Raw genomic sequence first — 26,920 nt, 5'->3', positions numbered from 1 at the left:
TAGAAATTGACCCTTTCTAGTACTTCAAGTTTTCGCTTGAACAAGCAAATCACTTTGCTTATGATGTGGGAGACACCTCTCTTGATGCTTACAAGATTTTCTTTGATTGTTTCTAGTTCTCGGAGCTTCTTAATGCTCCCTCTTTTGTACCTCTCCTTCATTTGAGTTTTCCTCGCTTTGAGATTTCCCACTTGTAAATTAAATCAAGATTTACAAGGAAAAAAAGAGTGTGTGTGTGTGTGTGTGTGTGTGTGTGTGTGTGTGTGTGTGTGTGTGTGTGTGAGAGAGAGAGAGAGAGAGAGAGAGAGACCTTGCTTGATTTAAGGAGACCCTTTTAAAATAAGAGGTCACTAACCACCGCCTCGAATAAAGAAAACTCAAAAGGGATCCGACAGAGATACCATTGCTTACCTAGAAAACACTCTTTCATGTGTGCACCACATACTTATTGCATTTTCTAGATTAAAGAGGACTATGTGGTGTGTCAACGTGCAAGAGAGCTTAAGACAAGGGGGAGGGGGTTGGAAGAGTTTCTATGGGGGTTGGAAGAGATAATTTAGCTCGACGTGGCTACCCGTTTCCACCGCCTTGTGTGAACAATGCAAAGAGAGACGCGACCTGATTGGCTAAAAGCAAAAGACATTGGCTTCTGTCGCACACTTTGAATAGAGCGTAAGTTGAATGTGAATTCAAAATGACAAGGGGAGAGAGAGAGAGAGAGAGAGAGAGAGAGAGAGAGCTATTTCTATGAACGCTACAATGTTGCAATAAAGAATACGGGCACATGGCAAAATTATTGCTGCAAGGCTTCATATTTTACAAGAAGGTGGTATTGCCCAAAGACTTAAAGCCCAGCTCCACTCTGGCCCCTTGATACCAATGTGGGGTATTGCCCAAGGATAGGCTTGCCACCCTCCATAGGCTAGTGGGGTATTGCCCAAAGACTTAGCCCAGTTCACTCTGGCCCCTTGATACCAATATGTGTGTGTGTGTGTGTGTGTGTGTGTGTGTGTGTGTGTCCGCGCGCGCGCGCGGGCGGGCGGCCATTGCAAAGGCGCAACGCGCACTCTCGACACCCAACCTCCTCCAGAAAACCAAACTTAGCCTCTGCCTGGCAACGCTGGACACGCTTCCTTGCTTCTACAGAACCCCTCATGACAAGCCAATAGTCAATATTCATCATAGCCATCTTCTTCATAATCATCAACATATGGCAACCCATAATTTTGATCATCCCCTATATTGATTGCATCACCCTCCTCGGCACCCTCTTCTTCATCTTCGTCGTCCTCTACCTCCTCCTTTCCGCCCACATCGCCCTCTGTATGTACCTCTGTCGCGGATAAATCTTGCTTGCCTCCCAAACCATTAGGCCCATCGGTATCCGCCCACTTTACATGCTTATCCTTCCTTTGTTCGTTCTTCTTCTCGTCTTCACTCACTTTTTTCGTTGCTTCAGGTGTGACCTGCTTCACAATCTCACTCTCTCTCTCTCTCTCTCTCTCTCTCTCTCTCTCTCTCGTCTCTTCAAAGGATATTTTCTCTTTGGAGTGTACATACAAGTATGTGTGTATGTTCTATGGATATACATAAATCACTTCAAAGGATATTTGCTCTTTGGAGTGTACATACAAGTATGTGTATGGTCTATGGATGTACATAAATGTGTGTGTGTGTGTGTGTGTGTGTGTGTGTGTGTGTGAGTGTGAGAGAGAGAGAGAGAGAGAGACCTACCTCTCCATCAAACAACTTTTCCAACGCACTGTAATTCACCTTTGAGCTAAGCTTCTGCAACAAGAAAGAAAAAATCATAGTACCTCAGCACATCAGGCAGGGGACATACCACCCAAAGCTGCTTTCTCTAAACTCCTAAAGAAGCTGAGTTCCAACTGAACATAACATCACCTTGCTTTGAAGCATTTGCCGGGTTGCTTCTGTAGCAGATTCAGCTGGCCCTTTGCTTTTCGCCTCATCCCGTTTCCGTTTTCGATCCTGAACATTGGTGAAAACCCAAATGAGGGGAAAGAGAAGCCAATTTGGCAGTAGGTCAGTGTTGGTAGAATCAAGCGCTTGGGACTGTGATCAAGAGCTCAATTCTCCGATGTGGGTGAGGACAAGCTATTCCAGTTTCCTCTTATTCACACACACACACGCATGCTCTCTCACATGTGGAGAGAAGTTTTAGCGTCGTAGAAAAAGCCCCAAGAGACCTCTATCCGACAATTCGGGAACTCAAAGGCTGTTATTCAAGAGGAAGAGAGAATGTAGGCTGATGATTGGTTTGTACCTTTCTCAACTCTGCCACTGCAGCTGCAGCTGCAGCTGCAAGCTCAATTGCACTAGCTGAATCTGAATCACCAGCTGCTAGAGCAGCAGCATGGGCTGCTTGACTTGCAGCAAGAGCGTCCTGCTTAGCTTGTTGCTCCTGAAAACATCAAACCAAATTAGGAGGCTTATGGAAAACAAAGAAAGAAAGGAAACTGAAGAGCTTATGAATATTCACCTCTAGATACTCTTTGTTCATTTCTGTCCAGATGATGGTCTTCAGTCGAATTTCCTCTTGATTATGAAGATAGCCATCCACCTTAACAAAGCACATTTTTTTGTTTTAAGAACCACACAAAACCAAGTTCTCATAAACAAGAGGATTAAGCCACCTCATCATCATCAATGTCGGAAAGAGTATCTTCGTTATCAGGGTCATCAAGCTCAGGTGGAGTCATGAAGTGGTTCACAAACGTTTCCGTAGGATTTCCATCCTTCGTTCTCTCAGCTTCAGCTTCAGACTCCTCAATGCAAGATAAGACCATCTCAGAAGCCTTGCCAAGTTTCCCCTCTAAGTCCGATGAATCCTACATGCCAACCCAAAAAAAAAAACATTTGTGTCAAGATTACACGCACGAGCATATAACATGGCTAAGACAAGGTGGATTTGATGATGCAGGTCGCAAGGGCATTGAGTAAGTTTGCACCTTAATTTACATTTATTTTATTCAAGTAATGTAAGCTATCGTGCTATGCTTGCAAACCTACCCACTACTCCTCCAACCAACTGGGATCGACAATGGGAAACTTCTCGTACCACGTAAGTGCACAAGAGAGGTACTTTAAAAAAAAGTCCATAAGAGTGCACAAGTTACGAGTAAGCCCCCAAAAATTTCCTCCCCTACACGTAAAGTAAGGGACAGAATGAGGTATAAACTCCAAGGTAAAAGGGGGAAGCCCAAAGGAGAGGTCTGTAGAAGAGTTAAAAACATATTGGAAGGAAAGAGAAGAAAATCCCTTTATGAGACACATTGATAACATGCGCTGTGAAGGATTTGGGGGTGGCCTATGTCACACCTCCGTATTCGCATGATACATGAGGATAAAGAAAGTAGCTCCCACAAGCAGATATGGGCCAAATTTGCTCACCCTTGCATATACACAACGTCACCAACACTCAACTAGCTTCCCTGTGCATTTCCATAGCCCCAATAATAATCAATTGCACTCAAGGAAAATGCTTCTAAATTTTGGAGGAGAAAACAAATCAAAGATAAGGAAAACCTCTACAATCAACAGCTCTTAAATATACAAGATGGGGTTCCGTAGCTGCTCCTAGATATGCACATAAACTCATCAAGAACTTGTTTTTTGTGTGAAAAATACCCTTCTTTTGTCAAATGTGCACTGCACTTGAGCCACGTGGACCAGCTACTACTACACATTAGTGTCAGTCTTAGTTAGGGATCTCCCTTGTGAACCTCTCAGAGGACCTACATGCCCAGACAGGTCAGTAGTACATACCCTCACTTGCACAAGCATTCATAAATCACTTACACATTTAGGCATGGGAACAGTCGCTTAAAATTTAATAAGTTGTAAAAACCTCATTTAAGAGAAATCGGGGGGCTGAATCTGGCTTTGCTCGAGCCCACTCCCATTTTCTTATATATGAGAGCCTAGGGCTCTCCCTATCCTCATCAGAACCCAGTACTCGCAGAGGGCAGCCAACGCCTTAGCACCAGCACCATCCCAGCATTTCAGCCACAATACCCGCAGCGCAGCTTCAGCCCAGCATTTTGCATCAGATCAATCCTCAGCATCAGATTTATCCTAGAGTTTTTGCATCAAATCAGCCCTTTCACATTGTATCAGCATTGTGCAAGTAATCTAAAGCAAGTCTTACTCTCACAACAGAGCAAGGGGGCCCTTGAGGGTGGTTGGACTCGACATGCGGTGTCATCTCTCTCTCTCTCTCTCTCTCTCTCTCTCTCTCTCTCTCTCTCTCTCATTGTGTTAAGTTCAGTTCTCTCAAGTAAAATAACCTTGTATTTGTACTAGTTTTGAGCTAAAATCATTATACCCTTCCACTACAACTAACATCTATAGTCTTTTGAAACGCCCACTTGGCTATAACTTCCCTATCAAGAGAATACATGGTACACGAGCAAGGAAGAGGGAAACTCTCCATGATGAACAAATAGAAATACAATAGCTAACAAACTACTGACGTGTCGACCTACTGAAGAACGGAGCTACCGGCCGAGGGGCTAAACCCTAGAAGAAGCAAAAGCAACAGAAGAAGCAGCAATAGATTTTTGGAAATTCCGTTGCGACTGCTGACGTGGCAGAACTGTACGGATTTCTGATTTTCACGTTGGTAGTGTTGACGTGGCAGAATTGTACGGATTTTCGCTTTTTACGCTGGCAGGACTGTACGGATTTCCGTGATTTACGTTGGCAGCTTTTTGGCATTGCTTTTGGATCAGAAGCTTTTGAGTTTTTTAAGCTTTTCACTGTAACTGCTTTTTAGGCCAAGGGCCTTTAAATATGAGGTTAGCGCTCATAACCTGGCATGCTTCTTGGAGAAGGTGCAGAGTCTGGAGTACCGGCTTGTACTGTGTTGATGCAATATAAAGAAATACCGAAAGGGGCGCCAAGGTTTGGGGCCAATACTCTCTGGGGTGGAATTCCGCCACTCCGTGTCGCGTGTCGTCTCTCTCTTTCAGTTTAGTTGTTATTAAAGTGCTAAAAGTCTATTCAGTCTGTTCTTTTCTATTGGCACGTGATGTCCGTCTTGTGACAAACCCTATGTGTACGTGGACAAGCTACTTCATGTCTAGGGTTCAGTTCAGCTTGGAAAGTGTTCTGGCACCTTTGTGAGTCTGTTCGTAGACCGTGCATGTCCAGGCACTTAGAGTACTTGCATTTCCACTGGTTGCACACAACATGATCATCAGATTACAATCGGTACCCATTGGGAGCATTTTACAGTGCATAGAACCCATTTGCCCTATTTTAGCCATTTTTCACTTATTATTAATAAGTGACTTTGTTGGGAACCTAGGTAGGGCAATTTGGCAAGTCAGTATATAAGAAAAGCTAGCGCTAACACTTTCTTATAGAAGAGGCAGCAGAGACCACAAGTCTAACAGTGCACCTTCTCAACACGACCCCCACGGTGGAACTCCTAGCGTTCCATCGTTTTTCAGCATTGCAGATCAGCCTGGCGACAGCAGAATCCATAGCGTTTTTGCACCTACAACCCTAGCGTTTTTGCAACTTGCAGATCCCTTAGCGTTTTGAAAATTCCTCGCGACAGAACACCCAATAGCATCAGCGTTTTGCATTTTCAGCAGTCAAACTCCATACCGCGGTCCCCAAACCTCGCAGATCTCACCTTCCCGCAGCAGATCCTCGCCGCACGATCAGATCAGCCAGTGTTTGCAGTTTCAGCCCGCTATTCGCAGACTTCAACATCTGCGTTTTCAGCGCGTCGTCTTCGTTATCGACATAGAGTCAGAATTCAGCAGATACAAGATTTGCAAATTTCAGCCCTTAGCGTTTTCAGATTTCAGGCCGACTCGTCGCCGTCCTCATCGTCGGCAAGACCATTGCATTTAGGCCATTGTAGAGATTTTTGCAATCAATAGCAAAGACTTCTCTCGCCATCGAGAGAGGGGCCCTTGGAGGAGGGTTTTTCTGGTGTCGTATTCTTCTCTCTCTATCTCTTAGTCTCAGCACCTTCATTCACAGTGTTTACCACTTTGTTTGTGATCATCTGCACTCTCTCACTAAAGGAATGGAAGGCTCTCCCTTCCGTAAGTAAAAAGAACCTTTGAGCACAGTTCAGCGCACTCATCTTGAGCAAAGTTCAACATCATTTCCGCTGCACCTTACATTGGTATTAGAGCTTTGGCACTGTTTTGTATCACTCAAGGAAAGAACCACAATAATTTTTTTTGCTTGTTGCGGTCGCACGTAACCCAAGCCCACTTAGGCATGTCGATTCCTAATCGTATTTTTGAAGAGTGACAGGAAACCCAAGAAAGAAAGGCTTGTCCAGCCTCCCCTTGTTTCTCTTTTTACTCATTGAGAGCGGACCGTGCACTTAGCGGTCGGCCGATCAACGTGAGGTGGGAAAAAGCAACCTTAGTGTGAGCGCAAGGCCGCCAAGGGGTGCGCCCGCGGGAAAGAGAAGAGCTCAGGTAAGAGTCCTTCTCTAACACAAATTGCAAGCTAAAAAAGAACCTCAAGAACCTAAGCCCCTCTAGAACCCAAGAACCACAAGAACCCAAGTTCCTCGTGAACTTAAGAACTCAAGACTTCAGTGTATGGTCATCACCCAAAGCGGAATGGATACTTCGCATGGAGGTGATGAGCATGGAGAAGAAGAATTTTTCCCACCAGGAGTTTTTTCCGACCCTCCCCTTCCCCATCTACGCCAAGGATTGCACCAAATCCTATGGAGGCTTTGGTCAAGATGATGATGGACATGATGTTACAACAAGAATTGCAACGCGCCACCTTGGAGCGCGAGCGCGAAGAAAGAAAGACAACTTTGGATCGCGAGCGCGACGAAAGAAAAGTATCGGATGATGAGCGCAAGGAGGCTTTCATTTTTGGGTTGAACGACTATATGAAGTTTGATGTCGAAGTCCTCGACCCCGTAGATCTCAACAAGGGGGTAGCGATTGCTCTCGCACAGGAGATGAAGCACAACAAGAGAAAGCCTAAGGACAACAAGTCATCTCAAAGTACCTCTCAGACTTCTCAGAACCCTCAGAACGGTAAGAACAGTAAGAATGGTAACTCTTCTAATCAATCTTCCTCTAGTCTCTCAGAAAAGAACTCACAAAATGAATCCAAGGGTAAAGCTAACACAATTGCTAAACCTAAGCTCACCCCATATGAAAAAGCAGCACAAGGAATTTTAGGAGGATACATCACGTCAGAAGAACAAAGCATTTATTCTAAGGAATGTCAATGTTATCATTGTCACTTCAAGGGTCACATAAAAAGAACATGTCCTAAGATTGAATCTAGGGAATCTAAAGAACCCATAGAACTCACATCCTCTGTTAATGCCATAAATGAGAACACGAGTGTGACCCGAGTTTCTCATGATCCTTCCATTGATGAGTCTCTCTTTAAGTGTTATGGTCATGTGAAGGGTCAGTGTTTTGTCATATTGTTTGATCCAGGCAGTATGCATGATGTGATAAGTGACTCTCTTGTCGAAAGAGCCCGCTTGGAGGTTAGCAAGACATCTCCTTTCGAGGTGTCGGGCTTCGCTCCCGGTATGGACTCTCTCATTACACGAGAGTGCCTTGATGTCTTATTCACGGTTCAACAAGCGTCCTTCCGCAAAAAATTTGTAGTGTCTCCTCTTTCAGGATGTGATATGCTTCTTGGCATTCGATGGTTTCGTGAGCATAACCCTCTCATTGATTGGGCAGCCAATACTTTCACTTTCAATGCCAAAAGTGACTCTCCCATTGTCATTCGTGGGGAGCAAGTGGTTCATTCTTCATCTCTCATTTCTAATGTGCAAGAGAAGCTTGAAAAGAATCAGGAGAAGGAGACTCTTTCAGTCTTGTCTTCTCCAAAGCATAACACATATGTTTTGCATGATAAAGATGTGATTATTCACAATGATGATGATTTGCAGGATAAAGATGTGATTGTTCACAAGGATGATGGTTTAGTTGATGCTTTTTCTAGTGAAGCTAACCTCATTGCAGATTTGATCAATCACGAAGAACCGATCTTGGCTCGAGTCAAGATCTAAGGAACCCCCACAGGAAGTATTGTGTATGCGCATGATTAGTCAGTACGCATTGTTCAAGTGTTTCATTCGTGACGGTTTCCTGTATTTTAGTCACCATCTTTAGGTGTTCCCTTTTCATAGGCATGCCATATTGTATGATGAACACGATTCACTCATGAATGAGCACGAAGTATGCGGATTACTTATGAAAAGATGAAATGTTTGCATTCGAGGAATTCACATTCCATGTCTCTTCCTTGGCATGACACAGTATCCGAAAGAGCACAAGAAGGATTGAGCATCAAGCATCGGCATTTCCATTGTGATTTGCCACAGTTCATTGATTTGGATCAGAAAGTCAAGATTCGACCCCATTTTTTGAGTGTGTTTGATGAACGGTTTGGCACTCCGTCACTTTGTTCATCTGCACTACATGCACAGTTTTTTAGAAAGACAAGTATTGTCACATGCACTCTAACCCTATGTGCATGTGGACAAGCTACTTCATGACAAGGGTTCATTTAGCTTAGTTAGCTTATAGCTTAGGAAGTGTTCTGGCACTTTTGTGAGTCTGTCTGCAGACCGTGCATGTCCAGACACTTAGAGTAGATGCATATCCTTTGGTTGCACATAGCATAATCATCAAATTACCATCAGAAGCATTTTTACAATGCACAGACCTATTTTCCCTATTTTAGCCATTTTTCACTTATTATTAATAAGTGACTTTGTTGGGAAACTGGGTAGGGCAATTTGACTCAGGCAATATATAAGAAAACCTAGCGCTAGCACTTTCTGGCAGAAGAGGCAGCAGAGACCACAAGTCTGACAGTGCACTTTCTCAGAAAGACCCCCCCCCCGGCAAGCAACCTAGCATGCGTTTTTCTTCAAGTGCAGATCAGCCCCAGCGTTTGCAACTTGCAGATCAGCATGGCGACAGCAGATCTCCTAGCGTTTTCTGCAAGCAGATACATTTTTAGCCCTAGCGTTTTGGGAACAGCAGACCATCCCTTACGTTTGCAATTTCCCGGTGACAGTTCAGCATCACTGCACCAACGTTTTGCATTTTCAACAGCTAACCTCCGTACCGCAGCCCCCAAACCTCGCAGATCTCACCTTCCCGGAGCAGATCCTTAGCGCACGGTCAGATCAGCCAACGTTTGCAGATTCAGCCCGCTATTCGCAGATTTCAGCATCTGTGTTTTCAGCGCGTCATCATCGCCATCGTCACCGACATAAGAGTCAGAATTCAGCAGATACAAGATTTGCAGATTTCAGCCCTTAGCATTTGCAGTTTTCAGCCCGTCTCGTCATCGTCCTCATCGTCGTCGACATCGACGACAAGTCCATTTGTGCAATCAATAGTAGACCGCTCTCGCCATAGAGAGTGGGGCCTTTGGAGGAGGGTTTGACAACATTCTGGTGTCGTATTCTTCTCTCTCTCTCTCTCAGTCTCAACACCTTCATTCACAGTGTTTACCACTTTGTTTGTGATCATTTGCACTTTCTCACTAAAGGAACGGAAGGCTCTCCCTTCCGTAATTAAAAGGAATCCTTGAGCACAGTTCGGAGCACTCATCTTGAGCAAAGCTCAACATTCACATCCGCTGCACCTTACATTGGTATCAGAGCTTTGACAATGTTCTGTATCACTCAAGGAAAGAACCACATAAATTTTTTTTGCTTGTTGCGGTCGCACGTAACCCAAGTCCACTTGGGCATGTCGATTCCTATCGTGTTTTTGAAGTGTGACAGGAAACCCAAGAAAGAAGGGCTTCTCCAGCCTTCCCTTGTTTCTCTTTTCACTCATTGAGAGCGGACCGTGCACTTAGCGGCCGGCCAATCGACGTGACGTGGAAAAAAGAAACCTTGGTGTAGCGCAAGGCCGCCAAGGGGTGCGCTCGCGGGAAAGAGAAGAGCTCGGGTAAGAGAAGATCTTTCTCTAATACAAATTGCAAGCGAAAGAAGAACCTCAAGAACTCAAGAACCCAAGAATCACAAGAACCCAAGTTCCTCGTGAACTTAAGAACCCAAAGCTTCAGTGCATGGTCGTCACCCGAAGCAGAATGGATACTTCGCATGGAGGTGATAAGCATGGAAGTGGCGAAGAAGAATTTTCCCCACCAGGAGGTTTTTCCGACCCTCCCCCTTCCCCATCTACGCCAAGGATTGCACCAAATCCTATGGAGGCTTTGGTCAAGACGATGATGGACATGATGATACGACAAGAAGCGCAAGGCGCTGCCTTGGAGCACAAGCGCAACGAAAGAAAGGCAGAATTGATCGTGAACACGAAGAAAGAATGGCAGTCTTAGAGCATGAGCGCGAGCAAGCGCGCTTGGCGGCCTAAGAAAGAAAAGCACAATTGGATTGCGAGCGCGAAGGAAGAAAAGCAGAAAGAAAGCCGACTTGGAGCGTGAGCGCGAGCAAGCGCGCTTGGCGGCCGAGGAAAAAAGGGTAGCCTTGGAGCCTAAGCGTGAGCGTCAGCAAGCACGCTTGGCGGCCGAAGAATGAAAGGCAGCTATTGAGCATGAGCGAGAGCAAACACGCGAAGCCCATCGAGTGGCGGCCGAAGACAGACGCGCGGCGTTGGAGTTAGAGCATGAAGCGCAGAGAGACCAACGCATGCAAGAGTTGGTCCTACAGGTACTCACCTTGAACCCGAGCGGGCCAAAGATGTTGGTGGTTCATCAAGTGGCGCAAGCCGAGATTCGGACTCCAAAAACCTCGTCACCGAGAAGTTGACATTCAGTAAGTATGACGGTAAGATGGATGCTACTATTATTTATTCTTGGTTGCATCAATTTAATGCTTACTTTGCGACAACTAAGAAGACAAGAAATAGCAAGGTTTTAACGGCAGCCATGTACCTTGCCGGTGATGCCATTAATTGGTACCACGCATGGCAAGAGGCACAGTTGGCCGCGCACCTAGAGGAAGCCGACGGAGACACGCCCCTTTCCTTCAATTGGGCCGACTTCCAAGACAAGCTCAAGGCCCGGTTTATGCCACCACAGTATCTAGCACGGTTGAAAGACAATTGGCGCGGTCTCAAGCAAAATGATATGCAAGTTATGTCTTTCTCTAATCGTGTTCTGCAACTCGATACCCAATTACGCAAATCGGATGATGAGCGCAAGAAGGCATTCCTTTATGGATTGGACGAGTATATCAAGTTTGATGTCGAGGTACTCGATCCAATAGATCTCAACAAGGCGGTAGCGATTGCTCTCGCACAAGAGATGAAGCACAATAAGAAAAAGCCTAAGGAAAACAAGACTTCTCCAAGTACCACTCACGCTTCTCAGAACCCTCCGAACCCTCAGAACGGTAAGAATGGTAAGAATGGTAACTCTTCTAACCAATCTTCCTCTAGTCTCTCAGAAAAGATCTCACACAATGAACCTAAGGGTAAAGCAAACACAATTGCTAAACCTAAGCTCACTCCGGATGAAAAGACAGAACAAGGAATTTTAGGAGCATACATCACGTCGGAAGAACAAAGCATTCATTCTAAGGAAGGTCGATGTTACCATTGTCACATCAAGGGTCACATAAAAAGAACATGTCCTAAGATTGAATCTAGCGAATCTAAAGAACCCACAGAACCCACATCCTCTGTTAATGCCATAAAATGACAACATGAGTGTGTCCCAAGTTTCTCATGATCCTTCCACTGATGAGTCTCTCATGAAGCGTTATGGTCATGTGAATGGTCAACACATGGTGGTCTTGTTTGATTCTTGTCACATGACACATCCAACCCTATGTGTCCATGGACAAGCTACAGCATGACCAGGGTTCAGTTCAGTCAAGTTAGTCCAGACACTTAGTGCATATCCTCTAGTTGCACACAACATGATCATCAGCATTACCATTAGAATCCATCAGGAGCATTTTCCAGTGCATTAGACCTATTTTCCCTATTTTTGACATTTTTCACTTTTTATTTTTAAGTGACTTTTAATGGGAACTAGATAGGGCAAATTTACTAAGTTAGTATCTAAGAAACCTAGCGCTAGCACTTTCTAGCAGAAGAGACAGCAGGAGCAATTGCTCAACAGGCAACTTCTCAGCGAGATCCCCCCAGCAAGGCCTAGCGTTTTTGCAACACAGCATCAACACTGGCGTTTTTGCACCATAGACCAGCCCTGGCCTTTTTGCACAGCAGATCAGCCCGGCGACCACAGCCGACAGCCGATCCACTGCGTTAGCAGATTCTATAGCAGTTAGCAGATTTCCACCGCAACAAAAGATTTTCAGCCCTAGCGTTTTTGCAAATCTTGGCGATCGAATCAGCCCTAGACTCAACGTTTTCAGTTTTCACCAATCAGTACCCGTAGTAGAACCACCGAACCTCGCAGATCTCACCTTCCCGCAGCAGATCCTCGCCACAAGGTCAGGTCCCGCGAAGTTTGCAGTTTCAGCCCGGAAAACTGCAGATGCTGAGCGCGTCGTCGTTGCATCGTCGTCATCGACATAGAGTCAGAATTCAACAGATAAAGATTTGCAGATTTCAGTCGTCTCGTCGTCCTCATTGTCGTCGACATCGTCGGCAAGTCCAAGCATTGTAGAGATTTGTGCAATCATAAGTAGACCGCTCTCGCCATAGAGAGTGGGGCCTTCGGAGGAGGGTTTGAAAACGTCTCTGTGGTCGTATTCTCTTCTCTCTCTATCTCTCAGTCTCAGCACCTTCATTCACAGTGTTCACCACTTTGTTTGTGTCCATTGCACTCTCTCACTAAGAAGCGGAAGGCTCTCCCTTCCGTCGGAGCACTCATCTTGAGCAAAGTTCAACATTCACTTCCGCTGCACCTTACATTGGTATCAGAGCTTTGGCAGTGTTCTGTATCACTCAAGGAAAGAACCAAAAGAACCACAGAATTTTTATTTTTATTTTTTTGCTTGTTGCGGTCACACGTAACCCAAGTCCTCTTGGGCGTGTCGATTCCTAATCGTGTTTTTGAAGTGTGACGGGAAACCCAAGAAAGAAGGGCTTGTCCAGCCTCCCCTTGTGCCTCTTTTCATTCATTGAGAGCGGACCGTGCACTTTGCGGCCGGCCAATCTACGTGAGGTGGGAAAAAGCAACCTTGGTGTGAGCGTAAGGCCACCAAGGAGTGCACCCGCGGAAAAGAGCAGAACTCGGGTGAAGAAAAGATCCTTCTCTAACATAGATTGCAAGCGAAAGAAGAACCTTAAGAACCCAAGAACCCCAAGACCCTCAAGAACCTCAAGGACCCCAAGAACCCAAGTTCCTCGTGAACTTAAGAACCCAAGACCACAAGAACCCACGACTTGAGTGGATGGTCATCACTTGAAGCGGAATGGATACTTCGCCCGGAGGTGATGAGCATGAGAGAGGCGAAGAAGAATTTTCCCCACCATGAGGTTTTTCTGACCCTCCCCCTTCCCCATCTACAACAAGGATTGCACTAACTCCTATGGAGGCTTTCAACAAGAGAATGATGGACAAGGAGTTAGAACGCAAAGCAAGAAAATCAGAAAGAATGGCGGCCATACATCGTGAATCCGCAGAAAGAAGGGCCGCCATAGATCCTGTATATGAAGCAAGAATGGAAGCCATAGAGCGTGAGCACGAGCAAGCACGCCTGGAAAGACAAGCAGAATTTGATCGCGAGACCAAAGCAAGAAAAGAAAAGAGCGACCAACACATGACAGAGTTCTTGCGACTCTTTTCTCAAGTGTAGGCACAGATGCAAGAGATTCGGGAAAAGGAGACTCTCTCGGTCTCTTCTTCTACAAAGCAAGACACACAGGAATTACATGATTTGCATAATGATTTGAATGATAATGACAAGCATGATGAATTGCATGATAATGATGAGCATGATGATTTGCCTAATCAAGATGTGATTTCTCACAAGCATGACGATTTGCATGAAGATGATGTGATTGTTCACAAGGATGATGTGTTAGTGGATACTTTCTCTAGTGAAGCTAACCTCATTGCAGAGACGATCAATCAGGAAGAACCGATCTTGGCTCTCGAGCCTAGGTCCAAAGTGCCCCCTCAGGAAGAACTCACCTTGGCTCTCGAGCCTAGGTCCACAGAAACCTCCCAGGAAGTATTATGTGTTCGAATGATTAGTTAGCACGCAATGTACGAGCGTTTCATTCGTGATCGTTTCCTGTATTTTAGTCAGCGTTTGTGATCCCTTTTCCTAGGCGTGACATATTGTACGTTGAGCACAATTCACTCATGGATGAGCAAAGATGTATGCGGATTTCTCATGAAAAGATAAAATGTTTGCATTCAAGGAAGTCACATTCCATGTCTCTTCCTTGGCATGACACATTCGTAGAAAGAGCACAAGAAAGTATGAGCAACAAGCATGGGCATTTCCGTTGTGAATTGCCCCAATTGATTGATTTAGATCAGAAAGACAAGATCCGATCTCATTGTTTGCGTGTGTGTGGTGAACGGTTTGGCACTCCGTCTATTTGTTTATCTACATTGCATGCACAGTCTTTGAGGAAGACGATATTTTTTCCAGTCACTTTACATGGAATAGGTATGTTCATGTTTTTGTGTTGGAAGTGGTTTTAGGAATTTTCGTCCTCGGAGATTCTTGAAGAAGGTAGACGCATGACTATAGACGAAGTTGAAGCATTGAAGATGACTTTGTGTCGCTTTCGGTGCGGCCCAGAGAAGCAAGCGTTGTAGACCTTTATGAAGTTCAAGTATCGCATGACCCACGCATCAGAGTGGGCCGGCGAAGAGTCCTTCCCAAGATTCCAGACCTTGTTGGCGATCTCCCTCGACCCATACAGTTCGGTACCAATACCTCACTTTGAAAAGGAGGGGATGTCACGTGACACATCAACCCTATGTGTCTGTGGACAAGCTACAGCATGACCAAGGTTCAGTTCAGTCAAGTCAGTCTAGAATAGAAAGTGATTTGACACTTTTGTGAGTCTGTTCGCAGACCGTGCATGTCCAGACACTTAGATTAGATGCATATCCTCTCGTTGCACACAACATGATCATCAGCATTACCATCACAATTTATCACGAGCATTTTCTAGTGCATTAGACCTATTTTCCCTATTTTTGACATTTTTCACTTTTTATTTTTAAGTGACTTTAGTTGGGAACTAGGTAGGGCAAATTTACTAAGTTTGTATATAAGAAACCTAGCGCTAGCACTTTATGGCAGAAGAAACAGCAGCAGCACTTGCTCAACAAGCAACTTCTCAGCACGGCCTAGCGTTTTTGCAACGCAGCATCAACACTAGCGTTTTTGCACCATAGACCAGCCCTGGCGTTTTTGCACAGCAGATCAGCCCGGCGACCACAGCAGACAGTAGATCCACTAGCAGTTAGCAGATTTCCACAGCAACAAAAGATTTTCAGCCCTAGCGTTTTTGCATCTGCAAGACACCTCAGCGTTTTTGCAGATCTTTGCGACAGAATCAGCCCTAGACTCAGCTTTTTCAATTTTCAGTAATCAGTACCCGCAGTAGAACCACCGAAACTCGCAGATCTCACCTTCCCGCAGCAGATCCTCGCCGCACGGTCAGATCCCGCAAAGTTTGCAATTTCAGCCCGGAAAACGCAGATTTCAGCATCGTCGTCGTTGCATTGTCGTCATCGCCGTCGTCATCGCCGTAGAGTCAGAATTCAGCAGATAAAGATTTGCAGATTTCAGCCCTTAGCATTTTCAGATTTCAGCCGTTTCGTCGTCGTCCTCATGGTCGTCGACATCATCGGCAAGTCCAAGCATTGTAGAGATTTGTGCAATCATAAGTAGACCGCTCTCGCCATAGAGAGTGGGGCCTTCGGAGGAGGGATTGACAACGTCTCTGGTGTCGTATTCTCTTCTCTCTCTATCTCTCAGTCTCACCACCTTCATTCACAGTGTTCACCACTTTGTTTGTGTCCATTGCACTCTCTCACTAAGGAGCGGAATGCTCTCCCTTCCGTAAGTAAAACGAACCTTGAGCACAGTTCGGAGCACTCATCTTGAGCAAAGTTCAACATTCACTTCCGCTGCACCTTACAATTCTGGTAGTATGCAAGATGTGATTAGTCCCTCTCTTGTCGAAAGAGCCCGCTTGGAGGTTAGCAAGACATCTTCTTTCAAGGTGTCGGGCTTCGCTCCCGGTATCGACTCTCATTACACGAGAGTGCCTTGATGTGTTATTCACAATGCAACAAGTGTCCTTCCGCATGCTTTTGGGCATTCGATGGTTTAGTGAGCATAACCCTCTCATTAATTGGGCAGAAAATACGTTCGCTTTCAATACCAAAAGCGACTCTTCCATTGTCATTCGTGGGGAGCAAGTTGTTCATTCTTCATCTCTCATTTCTAACGTGCAGGCGAAGATTGAAAAGAATCAGGAGAAGAAGACTCTCTCAGTCTTTTCTTCTCCAAAGCACGACACGCATGATTTGCATGATACAAATGTGATTATTCACAAGGATGATGATTTGCAGGATAAAGATGTGATTGTTCACAAGGATGATGGTTTAGTTGATACTTAGTCTAGTGAAGCTGACCTCATTGCAGATTCGATCAATCACGAAGAACTGATCTTGGCTCTCGAGTCGAGGTCCCAAGAACCCTCACAGAAAGTATTATGTATGCATATGATTAGTTAGCACGCATTGTTCGAGTGTTTCATTCGTGATGGTTTCCTGTATTTTAATCACCGTCCTTATGTGATCCCTTTTCATAGGCATGCCATATGGTACGATGAACACGATTCACTCATGAATGAGCTGGCATGACACGGTATTTAAAAGAGCACAAGAAGGATTGAGCATCAAGCATCGGCATTTCCATTGTGATTTGCCGCAGTTGATAGATTTAGATCAAAAAGACAAGTTTCGATTCCATTGTTTGTGTATGTTTGATGAACGGTTTGGCACTCCGTCTATATGTTCATCTACATTGCATGCAGAATTTTTCAAGTCACTTTACATGGAATGGGTATGTTCATTTTTGCGTTGGAAGTGGTTTCAGGAATTTTCAACCTCGGAGATTCTTAAAGAAGGTACACGCATGACTATAGACGAAGTTGAAGCATTGAAGGAGCCACAGATGACTTTGTGTCGCTTTCGGCGCGGCCCAAAGCAACAAGAACTGCCGACGTTTATGAAGTTCAAGTATCGCATGACCCACGCATCAGAGTGGGCCGGCAAAGAGTCCTTTCCACGATTCCAGACGTTGTTGGCGATCTCCCTCGACGCCATACAGTTAGGTACCAGTACCTCACTTTAAAAAGGAGGAGATGTCACGTGCACATCTAACCCTATGTGCATGTGGACAAGCTACTTCATGACAAGGGTTCACTTAGCTTAGCTCAGGAAGTATTCTGGCACTTTTGAGAGTCTGTTCGCAGACCGTGCATGTCCAGACAGTTAGAGTAGATGCATATCCTCTCGTTGCACACATCATGATCATCAAATTACTATCAGAACATCAGGAGCATTTTTATAGTGCACAGACCTATTTTTCCTATTTTAGCCATTTTTCACTTATTATTAATAAGTGACTTTGTTGGGAAACTGGGTAGGGCAATTTGACTCGGGCAATATATAAGAAAACCTAGCGCTAGCACTTTCTAGCAGAAGAGGCAGCAAAGACCACAAGTCTGACAGTGCACCTTCTCAGCAAGGACCCCCCCCCCCGACAAGCAACCTAGCGTTTTCAACCACCAAGGACCAGCGTTCTTCTTCAGTGCAGATCAGCCCCAACGTTTGCAACTTGCAGATCAACCTAGCCATAGCAGATCTTCTAGCGTTTTCTGCAGCAGATACATTTTCAGTCCTAACGTTTTGGGAGACCCCCCGGGCAGGCAACCTAGCGTTTTCAGCCACCAAGGACCGACGTTTTTCTTCAGTGCAGATCAGCCCCAGCGTTTGCAACTTACAAATCAGCCTAGCGACAGCAGATCTCCTACCGTTGATGGGGGATTTTCACAAGCCAGGCTCCCATACCCCTCTTCTCTCTTCCCCACCCCATCGAAACCCCCTCTTAGGGAGGGAGTGATAAAAGGCGTTGGAAAAGTAAGAAAATAAATAAAGTATGAGTATGTAAATAAGTGAGAAAGGTAAAATAGGCCACCTCGTGCCTAAAGGGCAGCCCATCCCCACCCTACCTCCTTTTTCTTCACTGTTGCCCCACCGTGTGTCCCTTTTCTTTTCCTCCACTCAAAAGGTCAACCCCCTCTCTCTTCTCCTTGTCCTTTCTCCTTTCTCTCTCCCCTCAAGCTACCCCACACCTGTCCTCACCAATAATACGTTCTTTGTCACATGCCACCTCTCCTATCTTCCAAAATAGCATACCCCACCCCCTTTTTTCTCTCTCCTACACTCTCTCATGATCCAAATACCCCCCCTCTCTCTAAAATTCGAAATCTCTCTTGTCTTGTAGCCAGATGGCCTCCCCCACACTCACACACTCAGTTCTACTGAAAAAGGTGTCCACAGACCCACCTTTACATGATGGTTATCGGATTTTTTTCTAGTGTACACCCACATCTGCACACAGATTTACCTTTGTACACACTCCTCTCTCTTCCCACTTGTAATTACTTATTTTCCATCTCACTCATTTTTTTCATCAACCCATCTCTCTCTCTTAGTCTCTCTCTCATGAGACTGCTGTTCTAGCGCATATATACACAGCCAGACAAGTAGGACCCACAGTCACATGGCCGGTGCAGATAATAATTTCTTGATTTCTAAGATTCTAGAAATCCTCCCCTATATAAAGAGGGGTCACCATCACACTAACGACACACACAACATCACCAGATAGTACACTATACACTGTGTGTGCCTAGCGCACACACACACACCCACACCATCACCATCACTGCAGTCACCATGCTCGACTTGAGCATGACCTCTATACCCTTGGGCTATCGAAGATGAAGGGCAGCTAAATGAAGGATGATGGCCATAACCCTCGTGCGAGTCTTCGCCATCAACTCCCACCTATCCGCCATGTGCTCTACCGCTCTCTCCCTTCTCTTTCCCCTACCCTATGCTCCCCATTTCATCGCCTTATTCTCTAAATAAAGCTTGAGGTTTTGAGAGTGTGTTTCTTGCAATGTTTTGCCCGTGTGAGGTGTGCGGAATCGCCACCTAGTCTTGTGTTTGGAGTGAGCTTATGTATGTGTGAAGGGTGTGGGGATTCGCCATCCTTCTATGGTGCCTAAGTACTAAGCCGCTATACACTCTCTCTCTCTCTCTCTCTCTCTCTCTCTCTCTCTCTCTCTAACTTGATCTCATTCCCCTTCCTCTTCACCATTACTCCCAAGCATCCATCTCTCTTGGATGAAAACTTTGTTACGGTGGTGTGTGGTTTGCGTCCTAGCCGCTCAAAGCTAGGTGGTGCCCCCTGTTCGCTTTACCGTGACAGGCTCGAAGCGTGCCATTCGGTCCCCGGTGTTTTAGAGGCCGTCGGGATTCGGGGTTCGCTTTGCTCACGTCATTTGGTGCACCCACCGAGGATCTTTTCATGAAACCCTTCAGTTTACAAGACTGAAACCCCTAAACTATTGTGAATGGATAAATGGCTAGCAGGATTTGCTAACTGGACGACAAAAGAAGAAGAGCTCCAAGCACAACTAGACGAACTCCGCATCTCCATCGAAGCTGGAGTGCCAGGCGTAACGGTAATCGATTTTCAGTGGGAGAGTCAACCAACACGCCAAACCCAGTGGATATACATAGGCCGAGTGCCAAGAAGAAGAAGGAGAAGGTCGAAACCATGTCCGCAACCTACAACCAACCCACAACAACAAGATGGAAGGAGCTCTGCACAATAGAGAATCAACACTATTCTACTTTGAGAATCGGGTAACTCACGTCACCGAGGTAATTATCACAGTCAGTTTCCAAGTCACACCTGACAGATAACGGAAGCATTGGCTCACACTCTCACTAGAGAAACTAGGGATCTATTGAGTTTGTTTCAGGAAAAAACACCAACCTCTCCCACAAGCTTAGACAGTGACTAAGCACCTCTAAGCTTCACATGAATCAGTACAACCTACCTCAAGACAGATCACATACCAACACGTGTATGCTCTATCAAGGTAATACTGGACTTGAAGGCTCACTACCAACACGTCATCGACACCATGCTGGGTGGGGAGCGGTTTTTTGAGGTTCTGGCATCAGATCAGCCATTTGTCTTACCTTTGGTACAAGGCAATGTACCATTTGAAGTTTTAATCTATGTCCTAGTATAAGAGGGTATACACGCCTCCTTGTAAAGAAGAAAAAACTTTTGCAAGTTAAGCAGTGTATCTTTCTAGCTCTCTCTCAGTAATCATGGCAAGTGTAGCATTTCCAACATTTAAAGGAAAGAAGGGGGAGGATTTGGTAACAGACTTCCTAGATAACTTTGAAGTAGCATGTATAGTGAGCAACAAAGATACGGATGAATCCCGAGTTAGAATATTTAAGCATCTCATGAAGCTAGAAGCTAGATCATAGTACAATGCACTTCCACAAGCAACCAAGGATGACTAGGAGCCCTTAAAAACCGCTTTTAAGAGGCGCTTTGGGGGAGGTACCACTTCAGAAAAGTTGTGGGACAAGTTGAGAGACTTGAAGCAGGAGGGTCTTTTAGAATATGCCACCTATGAGTCCAAATTTGTAGATTTGTGGGAACGGTGGGTTGAGTCACTGGCAAGGGGGGAAGCTGCACCCGATTTCCTAAAAAAAGATCGGTTCACACATGGCTTATGGCCGCTTCTCAAGGAGAAGGTGAAGCTAGATTCTCAGCTACGTACGAGTTAGCCGTTGAGATTGCTCGCCTTAAGGACAAGAAGCTGCGAATGAAAGCCAAAGAAACCGAGTCAACAGAAGCAAGAACATCGCGTCGACCAGCAACTACGACAACCACCATTCCACCATCACCACCGGCTCTTGGGGTAAGAGATGACCAACAGGATATGTTGGCCCATATTACTGACTAACTGCAGAATTTGTTTGTCCACTTAATACAACAAGGGAGGAGTCAGGAAAGAGATCAAGACCCTGGAAGAGCACGACGACAAAACAGAGAGTACCACTGTTACAACTGCAGGGAAGATGGCCATGGAATGTACTACTGTCCACATCCAATGTCCAGGAGACAGAATTTCACTCTAGGAGGGAGACAGAATCAGATCTCTCCACTAAGAGCAAGACCACCGCCACCCAGGCAACCAATCCCACCTGTTCAAATCCCACCACCAACGGTGCAACCACAGCCAGCCACACCAGTTCAACGCCAGTCACCAATGCAACCACCGCCACAATCACCACTTACAATCATCCTACGTCCACCACCAATTGGTACCCGCACACCAAGTATCATCGGTCTTGCAGGAGAGGTCTAGATGAGTGTAACAGAAGAAGGATCAAGTAAGAAGACTATTCAAAGAACTGAAGCAGTGGAACAAGAGGTTAAAGAATCAAAAGATGCTATCCAGGTGGGGGAGGTAAGTCAAGAAAATCGTGTTACAAATGTGAGTACATCTTTAACCTTGGATGAAATAGGCACCAAGGCAATCAATCGACAGCATTGGGCAGTAAGGGTAAGAAGGTGTAAAGTGTTGATTAGGCCTAGTCAGAGTAAGAGGAATGTAAAGGGTATGAAAGATACAAGAGAAGAGGAAGACCAACCTGCTAGCAAGGCTTTGCAGAAGATGGACAACATATCAAGCAAAGGGGAGGGCTTTGAAAACGGGAGCCTGTGCACCAGCATGGACCCAGGACACTGTAGCAAGCTAAAGGAATCTTGCATCAAGGCAGTTTCACTAGAGGACCATAACAAAGAGGTAAGTATGACTGAAGGTTTGGAGTTGGATATTGCTCCAGAGGCTTGGCAGCCGAGCAAGACTTTATTGTGTAGTGTTATGACTTAGAGATGGGTAATGCCTCTAGTCTACTGAAGGGTGTTATAAACCTGGAGATGGGTAATGCCTCCAGTTTATGTGAGGGTGTTCAGAGTAAGTTTGATGCATTAGGCAAAATTTGGACTCACAAAGGGACCCTTTAAGAAGTTTGACTTTACCTCTCTCTACCAAAACGGACGTATGGATAAATTTTTGCAAACAAACTCCAAAGTTGGCGGAGGTTTGACAGTTAGAATGTCCTCTTCAAGCTCTATCTACTGATATATAGCACGCCATGAGATTCCTCATATTTTAGAAGATTCTTTTTTTGATTCACTTAGATTCCGACAGAGTTGTCACATCATAGGTGAATCAAAAAAAGAATCTTCTAAAATATGAGGAATCTCATGGCGTGCTATATATCAGTAGATAGAGCTTGAAGAGGACATTCTAACTGTCAAACCTCCGCCAACTTTGGAGTTTGTTTGCAAAAATTTATCCATGCGCCCGTTTTGGTAGAGAGAGGTAAAGTCAAACTCCTTAAAGGGCCCCTTTGTGAGTCCAAATTTTGCCTAATGATCAATATGTTGTCAACCTTTTAAGGATGTTCCAAACTCCTCCACAACACAGCATTGTGTTTGCATGGGATGCATCAGACCTATGGCTATGGCTAGCCGCTATAACATATAGAGATAAGATCAGCATGGAGATAAGAGCTAAGGATCCATGGATAGACAAAAGGCTGATAGAATGCAAGAATGAAGACCTCATTCCCAATTTGGTACAATTTTTTACAAATAGTGCATCCTCTCTTTGGAGAAAGGTAAGTGGTTTACGCTTGTATTTAAGCCGCAAGGTAGGTGGCTTGCTATTAGCATCAGTAAAGGAAGCTGATATGTTTGAGCACACCCAAAAGAAGCATGATATGCTTCCAGTTTTTTCCAGTCATGGTAGTAAGCAGGATTGTGAAGACAACTTGAGCTCACCACACCAACAAGGCAGCCATATATGGTGGATTCTTGGTACACTCTTGGGAATCATAATTTTCAGTTCTGTCTTTGCAGGAGCCAAGATACTCATTTTCCCTCTCGCTACTGGTGGTTACAAATTTGGTCCAATTTGGCATGCAAATTTTATTGTCCAATCACTGCAGACAATGATCCTATTTTTCACTTGGGATCCAGGAGGACACTGGCACAGAGTTTTGGAAGCCATGGGCTTCCCGTTTAATAAACCGACACTATTCCAAGGAACAAGCTATCACTCGGACCTGTTACAGATTCATGAATATCCCAGAAATCTCACCAATGGCCAAATGGAATGGCTAGTTCAGAAGGCAACTCAATATCGGCTCCTACAGCTAAGCCGAAGAAGAATGAGAGTCAGAGCTAGAAGCATGAATGCCTCTAGCCAAAAGGGGAGGGCTAATGATCGGGGCTTTTCACAAGCCAGGCTCTCATACCCCTCTTCTCTCTTCCCCACCCCATGGAAACCCCTTCTTAGGGAGGGAGTGATAAAAAGCATTGGAAAAGTAAGAAAATAAATAAAGTATGAGTATGTAAATAAGTGAAAAAGGTAAAATAGGCCACCTCATGCCTACGGGGCAGTCCATCCCCACCCTGCCTCTTTTTTCTTCACTGTTGCCCCACCGTGTGTCCCTTTTCTTCTCCTCCAAGGTCAACCCCCTCTCTCTTCCCCTTGTCCTTTCTCCTTTCTCTCTCCCCTCAAGCTACCCCACCCCTGTCCTCACCAATAATACGTTCTTTGTCACATGCCACCTCTCCTATCTTCCAAAATAGCATACCCCACCCTCTTTTTTCTCTCTCCTACACTCTCCCATGATCCAAATACCCCCCCTCTCTCTAAAATTCGAAATCTCTCTTGTCTTGTAGCTAGATGGCCTCCCCCACACTCACACACTCAGTTCTACTGAAAAAGGTGTCCACAGACCCACCTTTACATGATGGTTATCGGATTTTTTTCTAGTGTACACCCACATCTGCACACAGATTTACCTCTGTACACACTCCTCTCTCTTCCCTCTTGTAATTACTTATTTTCCATCTCACTCATTTTTTTCATCAACCCATCTCTCTCTCTTAGTCTCTCTCTCATGAGACTGCTGTTCTGGCGCATATACACACAGCCAGACAAGTGGGACCCACAGTCACGTGGCCGGTGCAGATAATAATTTCTTGATTTCCAAAATTCTAGAAATCCTCCCCCTCCTCCCCTATATAAAGAGGGGTCACCATCACATTAACGACACACACAACATCACCAGATAGTACACTATGCACTGTGTGTGCCTAGCGCACACACACACACCCACACCATCACCATCACCGCAGTCACCATGCTCGACTTGAGCATGACCTCTACACCCTTGGGCTATCGAAGATGAAGGGCAGCTAAATGAAGGATGATGGCCATAACCTTCGTGCGAGTCTTCGCCATCAGCTCCCACCTATCCGCCATGTGCTCTACCACTCTCTCCCTTCTCTTTCCCGTACCCTATGCTCCCCATTTCATCGCCTTATTCTCTAAATAAAGCTTGAGGTTTTGTGAGTATGTTTCTTGCAATGTTTTGCCCGTGTGAGGTGTGTGGAATCGCCACCTAGTTTTGTGTTTGGAGTGAGCTTGTGTATGTGTGAAGGGTGTGGGGATTCGCCATCCTTCTATGGTGCCTAAGTACTAAGCCGCTATACTCTCTCTCTCTCTCTCTCTCTCTCTCTCTCTCTCTCTCTCTCTCTCTCTCTCTAACTTGATCTCATTCCTCTTCACCATTACTCCCAAGCATCCATCTCTCTTGGATGAAAACTTTGTTATGGTGGTGTGTTGTTTGCGTCCTAGCCGCTCAAAGCTAGGTGGTGCCCCCTGTTCGCTTTACCGTGACAAGCTCGAGGCGCGCCACTCGGTCCCGGGTGTTTTAGAGGCCGTCGGGGTTCGGGGTTCGCTTTGCTCCCGTCATCGTTTTTTGCAGCAGATACATTTTCAGCCCTAGCGTTTTGGGAACAGCAGACCAGCCCTAGCGTTTGCAGTTTCCGGCGACAATTCAGTATCATTGCACCAGCGTTTTGCATTTTCAGCAGTTAGCCTCGGCACAGCCCCCAAACCTCGCAGATCTCACCTTCCTACACCAGATCCTCGCCCCACAGTCAGATCAATCAATCAACGTTTGCAGATTCAACCGGCTATTCGCAAATTTCAGCATCTGCGTTTTCAGCGCGTCCTGGTCGCATCGTCGCCATCGCCGTCGTCACCGACATAGAGTCAAAATTCAACAGATACAAGATTTGTAGATTTCAGCCCTTAGCGTTTTCAGTTTTGAGCCCATCTCGTCATCCTCCTCATCGTCGTCGACATCGTCACAAGTCTATTGCATTGTAGAGATTTGTGCAATCAATAGTAGACCGCTCTCGCCATAGAGATTGGGGCCTTTGGAGGAAGGTTTGACAACATTCTGGTGTCGTATTCTTCTCTCTCTATCTCTCAGTCTTAACACCTTCATTCCCAATGTTTACCACTTTGTTTGTGATCATTTGCACTCTCACTAAAGGAAAGGAAGGCTCTCCCTTCCATAATTAAAAGGAACCCTTGAGCACAGTGCGGAGCACTCATCTTGAGTAAAGTTCAACATTCACATCCACAGCACCTTACAAGTATTTTTCCAGTCACTTTACATGGAATGGGTATGTTCATGTTTTTGTGTTGGAAGTGGTTTCAGGAATTTTCCTCCTCGAAGCTTCTTGATAAAGGTGGACCTACGTCCATAGACACAGTTGGACCATTGAAGCTGCCACAGATGACTTTGTCGCTTTCAGCGCGGCCCAAAGAAGCAAGCGTTGCAGACCTTTACGAAGTTCAAGTATTGCACGATCCACGAATCAAAGTGGGCCGGCAAAGAGTCCTTCACAGGATTCCGACACGGTTGGCAATCTCCCTCGACGCCATACAGTTTGGTGTCAGTACCTCACTTTGAAAAGGAGGGGATGTCACGTGCACATCTAACCCTATGTGTACGTGGACAAGCTACTTCATGTCTAGGGTTCACTTCAGATTAGGAAGTGTTCTGGCACCTTTGTGAGTCTGTTCGCAGGCCGTGCATGTCCAGGCACTTAGAGTACTTGCATTTCCTCTGGTTGCACACAGCATGATCATCAGATTACAGTTAGTACACATCAAGAGCATTTTACAATGCATAGAATCCATTTTCCCTATTTTAGCCATTTTTCACTTATTACTAATAAGTGACTTTGTTGGGAAACTAGGTAGGGCAATTTGGCAAATCAGTATATAAGAAAAGCTAGCACTAGCACTTTCTGGCAAAAGAGGCAGCAGAGACCACAAGTCTAACAGTGCACCTTCTCAGCAAGACCCCCCAGAACCAACCAGCGTTTTCATCAAATGTAGATCAGCCCCAGCGTTTTTCAGCATTGCAGATCATCAGCTTGGCGACAACAGAATCCATAGCGTTTTTGCAACTTACAACCCCTTAGCGTTTTGAAGATTCCCCGCAACAGAACACCCAGTAGCATCAGCCTTTTGCATTTTCAGCAGTCAGACTCCGTACCGCAGCCCCCAAACCTCGCAGATCTCACCTTCCCGCAGCAGATCCTCGCCGCACGGTCAGATCAGCCAACGTTTGCAATTTCAGCCCGCTATTCGCAGATTTCAGCATCTGTGTTTTCAACGTGTCGTCATCGCCGTCGTCATCGACATGGAGTCAATTCAGTAGATACAAGATTTGCAGATTTCAACCCTTCAGATTTCAGCCCGTCTCGTCGCCGTCCTCATCGTCGTCGACATCATCGGCAAGACCATTGCATTTAGGCCATTGTAGAGATTTGTGCAATCAATAGCAAAGACTTCTCTCGACATCGAGAGAGGGGCCCTTGGAGGAGGGTTTGACGACATTATGGTGTCGTATTCTTCTCTCTCTATCTCTCATCTCAGCACCTTCATTCACAATGTTTACCCCTTTGTTTGTGATCATTTGCACTCTCTCACTAAAGGAACGA

The 26,920-nt window shown here is 45.5% G+C and overlaps 1 protein-coding gene across 2 annotated transcripts in view; it reads right to left on the bottom strand.

The window, feature by feature from the left end:
* Positions 1-407: 407 nt before the first annotated feature.
* The window catches only part of LOC147447341 (Cyclin/Brf1-like TBP-binding protein), a 33,013-nt gene continuing 6,500 nt past the window's right edge, over positions 408-26,920 (bottom strand). For both annotated transcript variants that reach the window (XM_086523173.1, XM_086523174.1), the window contains exons 13-18: positions 2,658-2,852; positions 2,504-2,584; positions 2,288-2,425; positions 1,906-1,992; positions 1,735-1,788; positions 408-1,466 (exon numbers count right to left, since the gene is read on the bottom strand). In XM_086523173.1, the coding sequence (XP_086379299.1) occupies positions 1,170-1,466; positions 1,735-1,788; positions 1,906-1,992; positions 2,288-2,425; positions 2,504-2,584; positions 2,658-2,852 (852 nt within the window). In that variant the 3' untranslated portion in view covers positions 408-1,169. The remainder of the gene's footprint in view (positions 1,467-1,734; positions 1,789-1,905; positions 1,993-2,287; positions 2,426-2,503; positions 2,585-2,657; positions 2,853-26,920) is intronic.

The sequence above is a fragment of the Adiantum capillus-veneris genome, chromosome 11 (genome assembly GCF_014529385.1).
Source record: "Adiantum capillus-veneris isolate H3 chromosome 11, ASM1452938v2, whole genome shotgun sequence".
Lineage (NCBI taxonomy): Eukaryota > Viridiplantae > Streptophyta > Polypodiopsida > Polypodiales > Pteridaceae > Adiantum > Adiantum capillus-veneris.
Note: the sequence above shows the minus strand (reverse complement) of the source record. Positions and strands in the feature narration are given on the sequence as shown.